Consider the following 17,952-nt stretch of genomic DNA (forward strand, 5'->3'; position numbering starts at 1 on the left):
TTTACATTCAAATTTACTTCCAAAATGATATTTCTTATTTTTATTAAAAGGATTTATTGGATACAATTTCATTTAAAGAGAAAAGTTTGAATTTGATTTTATCTACAAGAAAATGTTTTTTATTTATTTTTGTTAGAAAAAGAATGAATTTTTACAACTCTATTTTCAAGAAAGTAACTAAATCCAATTTTTGTTTATTAAAAAAATGATGTTTACAAATTATTTAAAAAGGATTTTTATAAATTTATTTACGAAAGAATATTTCAATTCAAAATTATTTTTACAACTTCTATTTCCAATTCAATTTTTATCAAAGAAAAAAAAAATTAGAACTTCTATTTACAAAGTTATCTCCAAATCCAAAATTTATTTTATTTTATTTATAAAAAAATTCACTTTTTAGAACTTTATTTACCAAAAATAGTTTCAAATTAATCTTTATTTTAGGAAAGTGATTTTTTACAAATTATTATAAAAAAAATATTCCAATTCAAAAATGAATTTATATATATATAATTTTTGTTTAGGAAAAGTGATTTTACAAAGTAAGAGGTTTCACTAGTCTAACAACAAAAAGAAATTTTCAAAAAAAAAAAAAAATGGATTTTATGGAGAAAAATATTTTCTACCAATTTATTGAGTATTTAAAAGGTTTTTGCAACTTTTATTTATAAAAATTATTTCTAAATCAAATCTTATTATTTAAAAAGAGATTTTTATTTGAAATGAATGGTTTTACCATTTTTACAATTTTATTGAAAAAGACTTCGTAATTTTATTCTTAAAGAGTATTTTTATAGGTTTTTTCTTTTTTCTTTATTCTTTTTGTTTAGAATTATTTTTTTTATCATTTTGTTTAAAAATCACTTTTGATAGGCTTTGATTAAAACCAGTTTTTGAACTTTTATGTTTGAAACAATTTTCTAGAATTTTATTAAAAAAACATTTTATGGGCTTTTATTGAAAATAAATTTTCTGGATTTATTACAACAATTTTTTTTATACTTTTTATTGAAATAATTTTCTAGAACTCATTAAAATACATTTTTTGATACCTTTTATTGGAATTTTTTTTGGAACTTTATTGAAATAATTTTCTGATACTTTTTTTTATCGAAATAAATTTCAAGAATTCTTTATAGGATATTTTTTTATGCCTTTTTTTTTATTATTGAAAACGATTTTCTGGACTATTTTTAGAAACAAATTTATACTAAAAAAACAAAACAAAACAATAAATGAACAACAAATAAATCAATGATGGAGCAACAATAAATAAACAAGTAATTTATACACAAATAGACAACAATAAACTAATTACAACAATCATAAATAAACATAAATAAAAAATGCTAATAGTGACACCTTGGAAATTTAAATCAAGACAACATATGTTTACAATGAACAAAAAAAAGGGATTTGTAAAAGTTTAACACATGAACAAAATAAGAAAACCCCAAAAAAACAAGCATGTATTGTCATAATGTTTACAACAGACATAAACTTCAAACAAAAAAATTTATATGTGAGCTAGATATTTACAAGAAGCAAAAGAAAACTTAAGATGAGCATGCATGGGAACATAATATTTACAATATTTGCAAAACTAAGAAAATGAAAACTCAACTACATAGAAACAATATTTAAAACGAAATAATTATAGAATAGAATATTTACAGAAACAATAACAAGAAAATTAAGTAGAAATGGGAAAATGAGATGTGTATACAAGGGTAATGTTAGGAAGTGTCTCAAATTCCTAATTAGTATAGATTTCTTTTTTGTAAAGAATATTATATAGAATATTTCTAGGTTGATATATTATTGTAATATTAGACTTCCTTATAGAATAAGGAAGGTTGTTGGAAATATCTCTATAAATATTATAGGTCGTGAGGGGAAAAAGTCATGAGATGGAGATGGGTCTGTAGAGACTATACAAAGTGGATAAAGATGTGAGGAAGAACGGGAGGTACCCGGTGAAGCAAGAAGGCTCGTAGTAGGGTATAGATACAAGGAGTGGGGAAACATGGGATGTTTCGGGAACCCAATAGTTATATCTAGTTCTATCCTTTGTAATATTTTCTATTGTATAGTGGAATCATTCTCTCTCATTCATGGACGTAGACATGGTTGGCCGAACCACGTTAAAACCTCGTGTACCATATGTGTGATTGTTTTATCTTTGTGTTCTTGAATTAACATTGTTGGCATCAAAGCTTTCGTTGGCACAACAGGTAAGATCAACCCAAATGTCCTCTATGCCTCTAATGACAACTCCAAATTGAGATACAACATCAAAAAAACTCTCCCTCACCCAAGAATATCTAAAACTAGAAAAATAGAGAGCAAGAGAGAATCCTAAGAAGACATCCCCTTTGCCTAGGGTTTTGCACCCTTAAATAGTCTTCTCAAACCTTCCACCATTTTCAAGATCTAGCCCTACATGTGTAGCTCATCCACAATTCCACCAAAGTCTTCAAATGAGTCTATGCAATGACAAAAAATAAAGCTCAAAGTGTAAGTCCAGGAAATCCAAGAACTCCAACCCAAGTTTAAATAACCCAATAGTCCAAAAACCAAAATTGTAAGTCCAAAATCAATAATATACGAGACCTAAAATAAATATTCCAATATGAGCAATCAAACCTAAATGTAATAAATTGAGTAAATTCAATCCAAATACCAATAAATCTAAATTAAATAAACTCAAAATTGTAGAACATGCCAAATGAATCCAATATTGAAGTCTCAAGTGAATCAAATATCTAAAACTCAATGTTAAAATGAATATCATAAACCCAAAGGAACGAATCCAAACAAATCTAAATAAATCCAAATCTCATAAATTAGAAGTGTGAAAAGAAAATCAAAGGAGGAAACTCACTTTCACTTTAGGCGATTGTGGATGCTGGGAGGCTGGTGGTGGTAGTGCATAATAGACTAATAATGTGTGGCACAGTTGTGGGGTGAATGGGCTATCGATTTTGAGGATGGTGTGAGACATGACTAGAAAGGGGGGAGATTAGAGTAGAGAAGAGTGTGATTGAGACAACATATGCAAGCTATAGATGGAACCATGGATGACATTCACAAGAGGTAGAGGATATGGGCATGGAGAAGAGGATGGTGATGGAGAAGAAATGAGGGCGTGAGGAGAAAAGATAATAAAAAAATAAAAATAAAAAAGATGAGACAAAAAGAAGCTACAAGTAAAGATAATAAGGGGTAGGTTGTAAAAAGTATGGGTTGTGACAAAGGATTTTCATTATTATTATTTGTTGTGTGACTCACATTTGATAAAACTGAATTGGCGGTTACCAATATGCACGTTTACCAAGAGTTATGACTTTTTTTTCTAGCAATTGAGGGGAATCAAGCGTGAGAGATTTTTTTTTTTTTTTTTTTTTTGTATACTAGAGGGGTGAGAATAGCCCAGAGGGAAAAAAAATGCTAAGAGGGACAAGATTAATTGTTTTCTTCTTAGGGAGTTCTTCATTATTGTTGTATAGTGAGGTGTGTGCATAAAAGCTCGATTCATATAAGAACTTTAAGGGTGTGTTTTTTCAATGCTAGTGCATTATCCGAGTCTTCTTCCCTTTGTGGATGTAGATCAAATTGATCGAACCACGTAAATGATTGTGTTTGTTATCCTTTATTGCACTATTGGTTGAATTCTTGTGTTGGTTTCTACATATTGCATCTTATTATTTAGTTTTTCTGCAGTTTAAGGTTTAACAAGTGGTATCAGAGCGAGGTTCGATTAAGGCAGTTTGAGATCTAGATGATCTTGGAATTTCTTGTCAAATTTGAAGAAGTTTTGAAATGATGACATCCAAATTGGAGATAAATAAGTTTGATGGGAAAGGTGATTTTAATTTGTGGAAAATAAAGATGTAGGCCTTATTGGGAAATCTAGGTCTTGATGAGGCAATTGTAGATGTAGAAAAAATGACAACTAAAATTACATCAGAAACCTTGAAGAAATAAAAGGACACAATAATTTTGAGTCTTGGTGATCAGGTAATAAGGATAGTGTCAAGGGAAGTTTCAACTTCTGTAATTTGAAAGAAATTAGAGGAGATCTATATGGTAAAGTCACTTCCTAAAAGAATTTATCTTAAATAAGAAATTCTTTGGTTTTAAGATGCATGAAGGAAAGTCAAAAGATGAGAATATAGATGAATTTACTAAGTTTGTTCTTGATCTTGAAAGCCCGGGTATTAAAATAGAAAATGAAAACCAAGTAGTGATACTTTTAAATTTATTAACAAAAGTGTTTGATTAGTTGAGAGACACTCTAAAATACAACAAAGATTTGTTGTCTTTGGAAGGTGTAATAAGTGCAATTCATGCAAAGGAGATGGACATGAGGGTTGAAGAAATAAACACAACTTTTGGTGAAGGTCTTGTTGTACGTGGCAAACTAGAAAAGAGAAACAACAACTAGAAAAGAAATCATGGTAGATCCAGGTCAAAGTCAAAGTTTAAAAGGAAGTGTTTCATTGTCATAAGGAATGACACTACAAACATGAATGTCTAGAGATAAAACCTAAGAAAAAATATCTAGATAATAATTCTGTAGATGCAACAATAGCTTTTAAAAACTATGATATTGTTGATGTACTCATGGTGGCTATAAAGGATTTGACTAGTGAGTAGATTTTGGATTTGGGTTTTACATTTCACATGTGTCCTATAAAATCTTGGTTCTCTAGCTACATGGAACTCAAAAAAGGGAAAGTTCTCGTGGGGAATAATGAGACTTGCAAGGTGTTTGGATTGGATCCATTAAACTCAGGTTACATGATGGTATGGAAAGAACGTTAAATAATGTGAGGTATTTTTAGACTTAAAAAGAAACTTGATTTCTTTGGGTATGCTAGACTCAATGGGTTGTATAGTAAAAATTGAGAATGAAACATTGAAGATTCTAAAAGGTGCAATGATAGTGATGAAAGGGTTTAGGAAAAATAGCTTATACGCTCTAAAAGGTGAAACAATAATTGGAACTTCAACAATAGCTGCAAAAGATGGAGATGAAACAACAAAGCTTTGGCACATGAGGCTTAGTCATGTGAGAGAAAGGGTTGTAAATCTTGTGTAAACAAGGGTCTCTTGGGAAAAAAAAAATGCAGTTGAGTCTTGGTTTCTGTGAGAAGTGTATATTGGAGAAGAAAACCAGAGGTTCAGTCTGAGTTGACACACTACAAAAAGAGTGCTAGAGTATGTGCACTCAGATTTTTTGGGACCTGTTATAACTCAATATATCCTTAAATGGTGCCAGATATTTTTTGACATTTGTTGATGATTTCGGTAGAAAATTGTGAGTGTTTATATTGAAATCAAAGGATGAAACTTTTGAGAAGTTCAAACAATGGAAAGTAATGATAGAAAATCAAACTGGTAGAAATTTAAAGTGTTTAAGGACAAATAATGAACTTGAGTTTTGTGGAGAGAATTTCTCTAATTTTTGTAGTAACAAAGGAATTGTAAGGTATAAACGATGAAGAGTACACCTCAGAAAAATAGCCTAGTACTATTCTTGAAAGGGTAAGATGCATGTTGATAAATACAAGATTACCTGCAAAGTTCTAAGCAAAAATTGTCCATACAACATGTCACTTGATTAACAAATGTCCTTGAAATGCCATAAATTCCAAAACACCTCAAGAAGTATGGACAGGTCAACCAGGGAGTTATTAACACCTTAGAGTGTTTGGGTCAAGAACACATACACTTGTAAATGACGGAAATTTGCAACCAAAAGAAAAGAAATGTTTATTTCTTGGATAGCCTACTAGAGTGAAGGAGTATAAGTTGTGGTGTTCAAATTTGAGGAAAACAATAATCAATAGAGAAGTTACATTCAAAAAAGATGAATTGTTGGGTTTGGAAGACAAAATAGGTGGTGAAGCTATGGATTATGATGTGAAATGGTTAGTGGAGTTTTAGGTGGAGAAATCACAAGAAATAAAAGTTGGAACTGAGGAAACAAGTGTCGTCCAACAAAATGAATTAACTAGTGGTGGTCAACAACATGAATCAATAGCTCAAGGTGAACTAACTCATGATTGTCAACAACAACATGAGTTAGTAATTTAGGGTTAATATCTGCAAGATTATGTATTTTTTAGGGATAAAAAAGGCATGAGGTCAGATTACCTTAGAAATTTGCACAAGCTAATGTTGTTGCTTATGCATTGCAAATAGTAGAGGAGATAATGGATGAAGATCCTATTAGTTACTCACAAGCAATGAAAAGTAAAGAGTCAAGTCAATGGTTTGAAGCAATGGTTGAGGAGATGAGTTCACTTCAGAAGAATATAACTTGGGAATTGGTCAAAAAACTAGAGGGCACAAAAGTCATGGGGTGCAAATGGATATATGAGAAGAAGACTGGTATTCCTAGAGTAGAACCCAAGAGATTCAAAGTATGCTTAATGGCAATGGGGTACTCACAAAGATGATGTATTGACTACTAGGAAATTTTCTCCCCAGTGGTAATACACACTTCAATCAGAATGTTGCTAGCGATGACAACTGTGGGTGATTATAAGTTTGAACAAATGAATGTAAAGACAACATTTTTACATTAAAATATTGATGAAAAGTTACTAATGGAACAACTGGAGGGTTTCAAAACAGAAGAAAAGGAAAACCACGTGTGTTTGATTAAAAAGTCATTATATGGCTTGAAACAAGCACCTAGACAATGGTACAAGTGTTTTGATAGTTTAATGGTTGAAAACAAGTTCAATAGAAGTTAATATGATAACTGTGTATACTATCAATGATTGGAAAATGAAAATTACATCTATTTGTTGTTGTATGTTGATCATATGCTGCTAATATGTAAAGACATGGAGGAAATCAACAAGTTGAAATTACTCTTGAGCTTAAAATTTGAGATGAAGAATTTAGGATCGGCTAAAAATATTCTAAGGATGGAGATCAAGAGGGACAAGCCACAAAGAAAGCTATGGTTGTTGCAAATGGATTACATTGAGAGGTAACTAGAGAGGTTTGACATGAAAAAGGCTAAATGGAATCTAATTTGAAGTTAAGTTTGGTTGATGCACCGAAAACTAAAGAAGATAAACAGTACATGTCCATGGTACCATACTCAAATGCAGTGGGATCCTAATGTATGCTATGGTTTGTACATGTCCAAACCTGACATATTCTGTTAGTATGGTCAGTAGATACATGATCAATCCAAGGAAAGTCCATTGGCAAGTAGTAAAAAAGATATTGAGATATCTTAGAGAGACTAGCAAACTTGGATTACGTTATGGAGATGGTTCAGTTGAAAGTGGAGTTGTAGATGGTTTTGTAGATTCAAACTTTGGTGGAGATTTGGATAAGAGAAAATCATTGACTGGACATGTGTTTATAACTTAAGAAAGTGTAATAAGCTAAAAGGCAAACCTATAGTCAATTGTGGCTCTTTTTACCACAAAGGTAGAATACGTAGTTGCAACTAAAGTTGTGAAAGAGGGCTTATGGCTTAAGGGAATGATCAATAAGTTAGGAATTGATCAAAAGGTTGTGGTTATACATTATGACAATGAAAGTGCTCTACACTTGATGAAGAATCATGTATATCATAAAAGGACTAAACATATCGATGTTTGAATGCACTTTATTTGAGACACACTTGCTCTAGGATTTGTTGTGATGAAGAAGACTTGTACTAAGAGCAATGCAACTGATATGTTGACAGAAGTTCATTCTTCAAATAAATTCAAGCTCTGTCTGAGCCTGATTGGAGTGGTTCAAGAGTAGAAGAAGCATATGGAAATGACTTGAAGGTTTATGGATGGACTAAACTCGAGTCAAGGTGGAGAATTATTGTGTGACTCACTTTTGATAAAACTGGAAGAGTGGTAACCAATGTGCACGTTTACCGGGAGTTATGACTTTTTCTCTAGTGATTTAAGGGAACTAGGCGTGAGAGATTTTTTTTTTTTGAGTACCAGAGGGGTGAGAATAGTCAAGAGGGAAAAAAGGTGTTATGAGAGACAAGGTATTAGTTTTCTTCTTAGGGAGATTTCTATTATTGTTGTATAGTGAGGTGTATGCATAAAAGCTCAATTCATATAAGAGCTTTGAGGGTGTAATTTTTCAGTAATAGTGCATCGTCCGAATCCTATTCCTTTTGTGGATGTAGATCAAATTACTTTCAGCAAAAAGCCAAAAAAACAAACACCACCTTACTATTACCGACCTTTAATTTCTTTTGGCCATTGTAATCAGTCTTTAGTGCAAGATTTTCAAGATCTGCTCCACTATTAGCACAACAGCTTAGATATATAACAGTCTTGAGTGAAGCAAGGAAAATAGCTTTGTTGTTCTGGTCCATTAAGTTTGGCTAGTAGGATTCATCCATTTTGTGCTAACATGATAAGGTTGTATGCTCTTGTTTTCCACATATTTGGCAAATTAGCTTTGAGCTTGAATCTCTTCTTTTTCCAACACCGTTCTGTCCTTCCACAACCACGACCTTTGTTATGCTAGCCAAAACTATGACCATGGCTTCCATGACCACGATTCTTAATAAAGTTTACAAGAGCATTTTGTACAGCAATTGTGCTCACAACAATTTGCTATTTAATTCAGTTTTCTTAATTCAACAACATGGCTTGGACCTGCTAAATTGTCAAATCTCTTGTCTGAGCCCTATTTGTGACCAAATTACCACAACATTGTATTCAACTAGTAACCTTGCCAAGATGGATGGTATGAAATCATCTTCAAGTACCTAATGACCAGCCATTGCAAGCCCATCACAAATAGTCTCCATGTTTGCAAAATATTCGTACACTCTCATTGATCCTTTCTTGGTTGTTTGTAACTGCATCTTGAGAGATAGAATTCATGCATTATAGCAAACACAAAACAAGTTCTTAAGAGCTTTCCAAACACCATGTGATGTTCGAATTGGTACTAAAGCAGAAGAAAGAAGTCAACTAACCAATAGTTGATCTTCTTTGTTCCACTGAACATAGGATGGATTCACAATGCGAATAACATTGACTTCTTCATCATGAGTACCCAAGAGCTCTTGTGGATTAGTTTTGTTCTGAACACGTAGCTTGCAATATCATGGCCACAAATAGCAAGAATTACTTGAGATCTCCAAATCGAGTAATTTTCACGATCAAGTTTTACACAGATTGTTGTGCTCAAAATTATGGTGAAAGAAGAACACGGATTCATCTTTTGCATTTGAGCCAAAGTTGAAGCAAGAGATGATTTGGGGATTAGAGAAGAAGCTTCAGAATCCATGACGTTTGTCCTTTTAGAGCTCTGATACCATGATGAAATGCAGTGTTTGAAAGAAAAGAAAAAAAAAAACTAAAAAGAGCAGAGAAAGAAAAGTTCTAAAACAGAAATCTATTAATCTTTGATGATCTTGAGTTCTTTCAATAAAGCTTTTATAGTTAGAGTGAATTAGTTAGAGATCTTAACAATCCTAACCACTTGATGAGACATAACAATTTGTTTTTTTGCTGCTTAACTCCTTAACAACTAGAATTAATAAATTGCCATTAATATAATTTTTTTTTTTTTTTCAATTGCATCTTAAATGAATAATTAGTACAATATTTTTATTCACTCTTATAAGAACATCAAACGGATCAATTTCCATCAAGTTTGGTTTGTTTAATGCCCCAGTTTAGCTAATCCTAGCTCAAACCCCATTTGAGGTTCTGAATAAAGTTCAGTGCCCCAACAAAAAATCATCTTCAAAAACTGCCCAAAATCAGGTCATTAGAGTTGAAGCAACCTTGCGGCTGTAGGATTTTCCTTCTGTTCTTTCTTTTATCGGAAAACTCGCCACTGTGCAGTGTGCACTATATTCTACACTCTGCCATGCATGGGCGTGCAAAACGTTTAGCTTGAACAATTCAGTTAGTCATAAGGCTTATTTATTTATTTAATTCTTTGAAAGTTGAAATAACTAGTCTCAATGTTCTTGACATGATCCACCTAATTTTAATTTATACTTGTTATTATTCAATTCATTGATGGTTTTGAATGATACTTTTTAAATAATTTATTTATTTCTCATTTCTGTGGTGAGGTCGCAACCCCTTGAAAAAATTACTCTTTATTATATGTTATAAAATTGACAAATTATAAAAATCATTCTCCTGACTTACTTTTTAAGTAGTAAGTAGATTATGCATGTTTGGTAAAATAATTTAATCTCATAATTTAAAGTTAAAAATAACTTTAATTTTTAAGTGAAAATTATTAATTTATTCTTAATTCCATTTTTTTTATTTACCTATATTTAATAAAAATATATTTAATAAATATGACTCCAAATCCATAACTCATTTTTCCTAGTAAATATTTTAAGTTTATCTTATAAATTTATAATACTTTTAAGTATAGATGTTTAATAGACAAATTTATTACTTAAAATTAATTAAATTAAAATTTTTAATAATAAACATTAATTGCAATTAAGGGGTTAAATATGTCAATTCAATAACTTAAAATAAATTTTAAGTTAATTTTACCAAATAACCTTAACACTTAAAGTAAAAAATATTTAATAAATTTGTAGTTAATAACTTAAAGTCAATTTAAGTCATTAAGTAAAAAATATTAAGTTTTATCAAACATTTATTAGTTTTTTTAAAAAATTAAGCTATATAAATCTTTGAATGCCCAAACACCTATGATTCTATTAAGTGTGTCAAAATAGATGGCTAAACCTTTATATATCCAAACACTTATGTTAATGTCTATATACTTCGTTATAGAGATTTTTTGATAGAAAAATCTTTTAAAAATGAGTAAAATTAAAGCATCACTTATGTAAAAGTTATTTTAAAAATATATTTAAAAACATAAAAAAATAATTTAAAAATATTTTAGGTTCCTAAATGTTTTTTTTTTTAAAACATCATAAAATAATTTTTAAAAACATCTTTAGAATTGTTTTTAAAAACACTTTCTAAAAAAAGTCAAGATTTCTCTCTATGAATAGTGACACCTCCAAATTAATTTGTTCAGACCTATTGAAATGTAAGTTCATTCACCCTTCACCTAATGAAAGCTCACCGATCATAATTGTGGACCCTGTATTTTTCACATACGTCCCTACTCGAATGACGAGACTCACTTTTCATTTATTTGTTAAAATTTGGTTTTTAGAAAAAGATTAGGAAAGGCCACTTATTTTATTTTTTTTAAAGAGAAAACAAAATAAGAAAAAAAAACTCTATATAACTCATTATTTGGAAAAGACATGTCTGTAAAAACAAAATTTAGATTTGAGGGTCAAGTTACCTATTAAGAAGGTACGGTGGTGAGTCGTAGCACCCCTTTAAACTTATATACATACAATCTCTACTAAATGAATTAAGGGATTTATGATAATTAATTAATTAATCATACATACTAAGATTAAAAGAATGAAACAATATACACAAAGATGATGATAAAATAAAATTATAAGAATGTACAAAATAAATGACAATAGAATTATGCAAATTAATTTATTGAACTAATTAAAAATATATATTTGAAAAAATTAGTTTTCTAAAAATTTCAAAGGATTTCATTAAAAACAATTTTGAATGAGTGATTTCAATTTATTTATTTATTTACAAAATATTTTCTTCAAGTAATTTGATTCAATTTCATTTGTATTTAATTTTTTTTTTAAGTTATTTACACTAATTGTATCAAAAGAATTTATTAGAAAATTTGAATTTGGAAACAAAAATTATTTTTACTTGCTTTTACTAGAAAATAATGAATTTTTACAATTTTATTTACAAAAGTATTTCAATTTGTTTCATTTAAGAAAAGTCACTTATACAAATTATTAAAAAAAAAATAACTTTATTTTTACATAAGAATTTTTAATTGAAATTAATTTTTGGGATAACTTTATTTACAAAATAATTTTTGGAAAATTTTTATTAAACAAAGAAATTGTTGGACAATTATTATTAAAAACAATTTTTTAAATTATATTAAAAACAATTTTTTTGGATTTTTCTAAAAGCATTTTTTTGAATTTTTATTAATAAAAAATTTCTTTTATTAAGAAGAATATTTTAAAATTATTATTTTATTAAAACATATTTACTGAATTATTCCTCTTATTTAAACAAAATTTATGTTTTGTTCGATATCTAATTTTGTACACAAAAACCAATAAAAGTAAGTAATAAAACATGTACCCAAATAAGTTTACAACAAGCTCAATGTCTTTCTACACATTTTTATTATCACTTTCTTCTATGAAATTCTGCATTCTATGTATCATCAATTCATTCTCAACCAACAGAATTGTAGAATAAGTCCATGTAAAAACAAAAATAGCCCAAATTTAATATTAATTCAACAAAGTTTAAAATATGACAAATCAAAATAAATTTAATTGGACATAAATTTAATATTTCATACTTCAAGTCTAATTTAATATACAAACATAAAACCACAACTAAAACCAAACCAAATCTAATATGTAGAGGCCACATATACTAATAAAAAAAAACAATAAATTTAATTAAACCCAACTAGATATCCAATATGCATACCCAAATCTCAAAACTCAAATATATGGTCTACAAACAAATATAAATGCATAAGCCCATACCCAAATCTCAAAACCCAAACATAAGGCCCACAAACAAACACACAAACCCAATTTCAACAACAATCACTATTAAAATCAAAGAAAAAACTTATACAATTTCAAATTTTGGAAGGGTTGAGGAAATGAAAAAAATGGGAGAGGGGATGAGGGAGTCGTCGGCTGGCAGTAAAAATAAGTGGAAATGTGTGAGGTCGTGGCTATGTTGCTACAAATGAAGAAGTGGAGGAGGGAAGTAATAATAATATTATTAATAATAAGTGGAAATGTGTGAGGTAGTGGCTATCTTGCTACAAGTGAAGAAGTGAAGGAGGGAAGTAGTAATAATAATAAGTGGAAAGGTGTGAGGTGGTGGCTATGTTGCTTCAAGTGAAGAAGTGGAGGATGGAAGTAATAATAATAATAATAATAATAATAATAATAATAATAATAATAAGTGGAAATGTGTGAGGTGGTAGCTATGTTGCTGCGAGTGAAAAAGTGGAGGAGAGAAGTAATAATAATAATAATAATAAGTGGAAATGTGTGAGGTGGTGGCTATGTTGCTATAAGTGAAGGAGTGGAGGAGGGAAGAACGGAAGAAGAAAAAATTAAGAACAGAAAAATCAAAAAGGAAGAAAAGGCTAGGGAGAAGATGGGGGGAAGTGTGGTCTCGTGTGGCAGTGGGTGTTCCGAGAGAGCTGGGAGAAGAAAAAAGAAAAAAAAAATGAAGACAGGAGATGGAAAGCCAGCCACCCGAAAAAAAATGAAAAAAAAAAAAAAAAGCAAACATAAGAGGGGAGAGAATCGGGAAGAAAGAAGAGCAGGGTGGGCATGAGAGAGAAAGGGTGAGTGGGTGGTTGGGAAGGTGGGAAGAGAAAGGAGAGAAAAAAGAAAAAAGAAAAAAAAAAAAAAATATATATATATATATATAATATAATAATAATAATAATAAAAGTAATAAAAATAAAATAAAATAATATATAAAATAATAATTAAATGGTGAGTGGGTCAAAAAAGTTCTCATGGGATTTAATTTTAATAGTAAAATCTGACTAAAAATTAATATAAAAATAAAATTTGGATAAATTTTAAAATCTACGTTAATCCAAACACTTATTTATAGTTTTATTCATAATTTTTGTTGTTGGTTATATCTTATTTTTTATTATTACTCTTTTATCCTATTTCATTCTCAAATTTCTATTTTCAGAAGGGAATTTGAATTCAAAAGAAATGGTCATGGGAGGGTTTGAATTATACAATATGACCAACCTAACTAATCTCAATCTAACATAACCTGAACATAAGGATTGAGTTTGATTCAAATTAATTGTTTCTTAATTTTGATTTCGATTGGACTCTAGTTTAATCTGACCATAATAGATAATATCTAGACGAGAGGCATAATATGTTCAAATCTTTACCGTTGTCTTCCTATTCCATTGAATTACGGTTTGGCTAACTTTCAGGCAACTTGGGACGCTTATCATTGGATTAGTTTGGGCCTGGGCTTCATTTTGGGCCGGACCAAGTACCTAAGCTCGATGCCTCTCATGAATGTTAGCCACACTTGCAACAAAGAGAAAGGGCAACCCAGCTGGAGCCCAATAATTTATCATTTATATTATATCATCTGTGATACAAATGATGATGTGAATACCATTTTTCATGAATTTTGCCCTAAAACCTGGAAAAGGATGGGTGCTGTATGGGCCGATACTTTGGGGTTAGGCCCAATTATTAAAGCACCTTAGGCCGACCCATATGAACAGAAAGTTCTGTGATTTGTCATATCCGTGAAACAGGGAAATGGACAAAGGAAAGGGTATTATTATCCAAATAAAGAACAAGTTGACAAAAAAATCCCACAAATCCCAATCCATACGTTAAAGCTAGTGAAGAAGCTTAGGGCTTAAGCTTTTGTTGCGTAGCTTGTTGAAGAAGTTGGAACCAATCCTTGTATCACTGTCGGCTAAAAAAATATTGAATTCACATTCTCTTTGACTCCTTCCACTTGCCACTTTCTCTCCAATTGCAAGGCACATGAGCTTTAAGTTTGAAGAAAACATTTAGGCTATATTTGATTTCCGGAAAATATTAAGGAAAGGAAAAAAAATAATGTGAAAAATGATTTTCTTTAATTTGGATGACATGGAAAATATGATGAAAAAAAAATATAAAAGAAAATAGTAGGGAAAATGTTATGATATTTTTCCAACTATTTTCCTTAAAAAATACTGAAGAAAATAAGAGAAAAAGAAAAGGGAAAAAAAGAGGAAAATTTTATCGGGCTCGTGGTATTCAAATCCCTGTCTTCAGATCAGGTTGGTCTGGTAGGTTCTAGGGGCGAACAGGGTGCAACTTTGACGGATCTGGGTTGGGTTCTTGCGTCACTGGCGACTGTGGGTCAAGGACCATCGAATGCAACGGTGTCGGTGCTGCCCCGCTGGCGACACTGGCGGAGTTCACTCTCGGCACCGATGGGTAGGACTTCTACGACGTGAGCCTCGTCAATGGCTGCAACCTGTCGATGATAGTGGAAGGAAGTGGTTGGTCAGGAATGTGCGCGTCGACGGGCTACACAGTGGATCTGAACCAGGGCTATCCGGCGAAGCTGAAGGTCGGAGACGGTAGCGTGTGCAAGAGTGCGTGCGAGGCATTTGGGAGCCCGGAGTACAATTGCAACAACGCGTACAGTACACTCGCCACCTAAGACAACTTGTTGATAACTATTAATAATCAAACAAGAGCACAAAATTTATTTTATTATTCAACAAATTGATAACAATCTAAGACAATTTTGTTTTTCTTCCGTTTTTCCTTAACTTTTTTTCATGGTTAACCAAATAAAAGAAAATAAATTTTTTTCCCTTAAATTTTATATGGATAACCAAACAAGTGAAAAAATTTATTTTCATTTCCTTAACTTTTTATTTCCTTCCATTTTTCCTCCTAATTTTCTTTCTCTCGCATTTTTCTCGGGAACCATACATAACCTTAGAGAAAGTTCAAGAGAAAATTCAGGAAGAAAATTCCAAGAAAAAAAAAGGCATAAGTAAGACAAGTCTTTTTCATGATTATACTTTTTTCAAGTCACATCTCATTCTCTCATTTTTTTTTTTCCTATATTTCATTTTATCTTATTGTATTTTATTGATTAATTTTTTATTTATTAATTATATTATTTTGTATACAACATTTTATTAGATTTACTATAAAAAGGAAAGGAGACAATGGTAGAAAAAGCAAGTCATCTTTATTAACATGACTCTTCTAAAAAGAGTCATTTTAATGATTTTATTTCTAATCTATCATTATTTCATTTATTGACAGTTTATCTCAATCATCTTTTCTTAAGGACACCTATTTCTTCTAGTCATATTCTCTAATTAATGTTCATTTTCAACTATTCGATGAATGTTTTTCATTCCTAATAAATATTTTTTCCATTCATTGTAGTTTATACAATGACTATTTTAGAAATGGTCATGTGTATCTGTGTTTTATGGATTTGCTAATTAATGATTCTAAAACATTATGATAAAAAAAAATGTTACTAAGACCTATTACAATGTTGTTGGGACATGTTATAATGCAATTGAGGACTTGTTTTCGGTTGTGGTAGCTCACTCATACCTTAGGTTTAACAAAATATAATATAATAGTGAGACAAAGAAAAATTGAACATTAACACTTGTAATCATGATCTTACTATTAATTAATATGATCAAGAATTAGTTAAGTAATTCTTTGCATTATCAATGAAGTAGTGCAATTCGAAACAATTATAGAGGAAAAAAATTAGCATTATTAATAATATAAAAAATAAGTAAATAATTTTCAAATAGGGTCATTAGGACCAAAAGATGTTGTTTGTAAATGCCATATTTTTTATATTTAAAAATAAAAAATTATTTTCTATTTTATGATTATTAAATATGTTTTTCTATTTTTTATTTTATTTTTAATAATAAAATATTATTTCCCAAAACAGTTATAAAGATGATCTTGTCTTTCTTTGTTGAATTTTTTTTTTTTTTCTAGAATCTTCTCTTTAGAAATTCTTTCCTTAGATGCCCTGGCACTAATTTCTCTCTTCCGGGAATCCCTCAAACCATGTTCCTCTTCCAAAAAATTTTCTTGTTACCCTCAAAGATGACAGATATTCTCCTTTTATACTCCATGCTTCCATTTTCATTACCAATTTTCAAAATTTCAAACTTTGCTTATTTTAATTCTAATAAAAGATTTTTTTCCCCTCCTCTTTTCCAACCTTATCTTTTCAATATTTGACCTTTTCTTTTGCAAAATAAGAGTAAAAGCAACAACAAAAACAAATCAAAGAAAAAATAAAATAAAATTTGGCCTAGAATGTGTGGGGTCTCCTTAGGGCGAATACCTGTAATAATTTCTTTCTTGAAAGATATGCTTCTTCCTAACTATCTTGTAATGGTCTATAGGATCTTTGGTTGAATTGGTCTTCTTTCCTATAGTAGTTCATATATATATATATATATATATATATATATATATATATATATATATATATATTATGGAGTGGTTAGTATCCTGAGCTTTGGGTTCCATGGAGAGTTTTAAAGATTTGGTCATAAAAAGTTCTTCGATTATCAAAAAAAGAAAAAAAAAAAAAAAATATATATATATATATATATATATATATATATATATATATATATATATATATATATATATAAACAAATCTAAATACTTATCAAGCTTATTAGCTTTTTTAAAAAAACAGAAAAGTTTATCATACCATTGGTTTTACCATTTTGTTAGATGGAAGGTGTGTTTAGCATTTTTATTATTATTATTATATGGTAACTCATAATTATATTTATATAATAGATATATATTCCTAATTTTCTAAGAGCATATTAATTAATAGATAGTTGAAATAATTGATAAGACATCCACCTATTAGAGACTATTAATGTCATCCTTAATTTACACTATTAGTTTGAATTAGAATAAAATATAGAATTTGAATTTGAATTAGAATAGAAGTTTACTATTACTTTGAATTATAGTAGAAGACAGAGCTTGAATTATAGTAGAACTCAAATGTATTTGTATATAAATATCTATCATCATCAATGAGAATAGTAAGTCATATTTTATTTCTCGATATGGTATGAAAGCCTTCAAATCCTAAACCCTAATTTCAACTTGGAGCAAATTTAGGGTGCAAGGCTTAGGCCCTTCACGCCTCCTCCTATCCCTACTGCAAATGGTAGTGACCTTGCTATGCCTATGTATTGTCAATGCCTCATTCCCTATGGTCTCCAATGTAATATCTTGGTTTCAATGTCTTTTTCCTT

At 29.9% G+C, this 17,952-nt stretch overlaps 1 protein-coding gene across 1 annotated transcript; it reads left to right on the forward strand.

Annotated features, from left to right (window-relative positions):
• The first annotated feature begins 14,419 nt into the window (after positions 1–14,419).
• On the forward strand, positions 14,420–15,323 carry LOC117920041 (thaumatin-like protein 1). The gene is made up of 3 exons (XM_034837394.1): positions 14,420–14,435; positions 14,930–15,045; positions 15,099–15,323. Exons 1-3 carry the CDS (start codon positions 14,420–14,422, stop codon positions 15,321–15,323), a joined length of 357 nt encoding a protein of 118 aa, XP_034693285.1.
• The last annotated feature ends 2,629 nt before the right edge of the window (positions 15,324–17,952 follow it).

Source organism: Vitis riparia, chromosome 1 (genome assembly GCF_004353265.1).
Source record: "Vitis riparia cultivar Riparia Gloire de Montpellier isolate 1030 chromosome 1, EGFV_Vit.rip_1.0, whole genome shotgun sequence".
In the NCBI taxonomy this organism is placed as follows: Eukaryota; Viridiplantae; Streptophyta; class Magnoliopsida; order Vitales; family Vitaceae; genus Vitis; species Vitis riparia.

What these genes read in the sequence shown, in the direction of transcription:
- LOC117920041 (XM_034837394.1), top strand. An exon ending in CATCGAATGCAACGGTGTCG is followed by an intron (nt 15,046 to 15,098) that starts GTGCTGCCCCGC and finishes ACCGATGGGTAG; the next exon opens with GACTTCTACGACGTGAGCCT.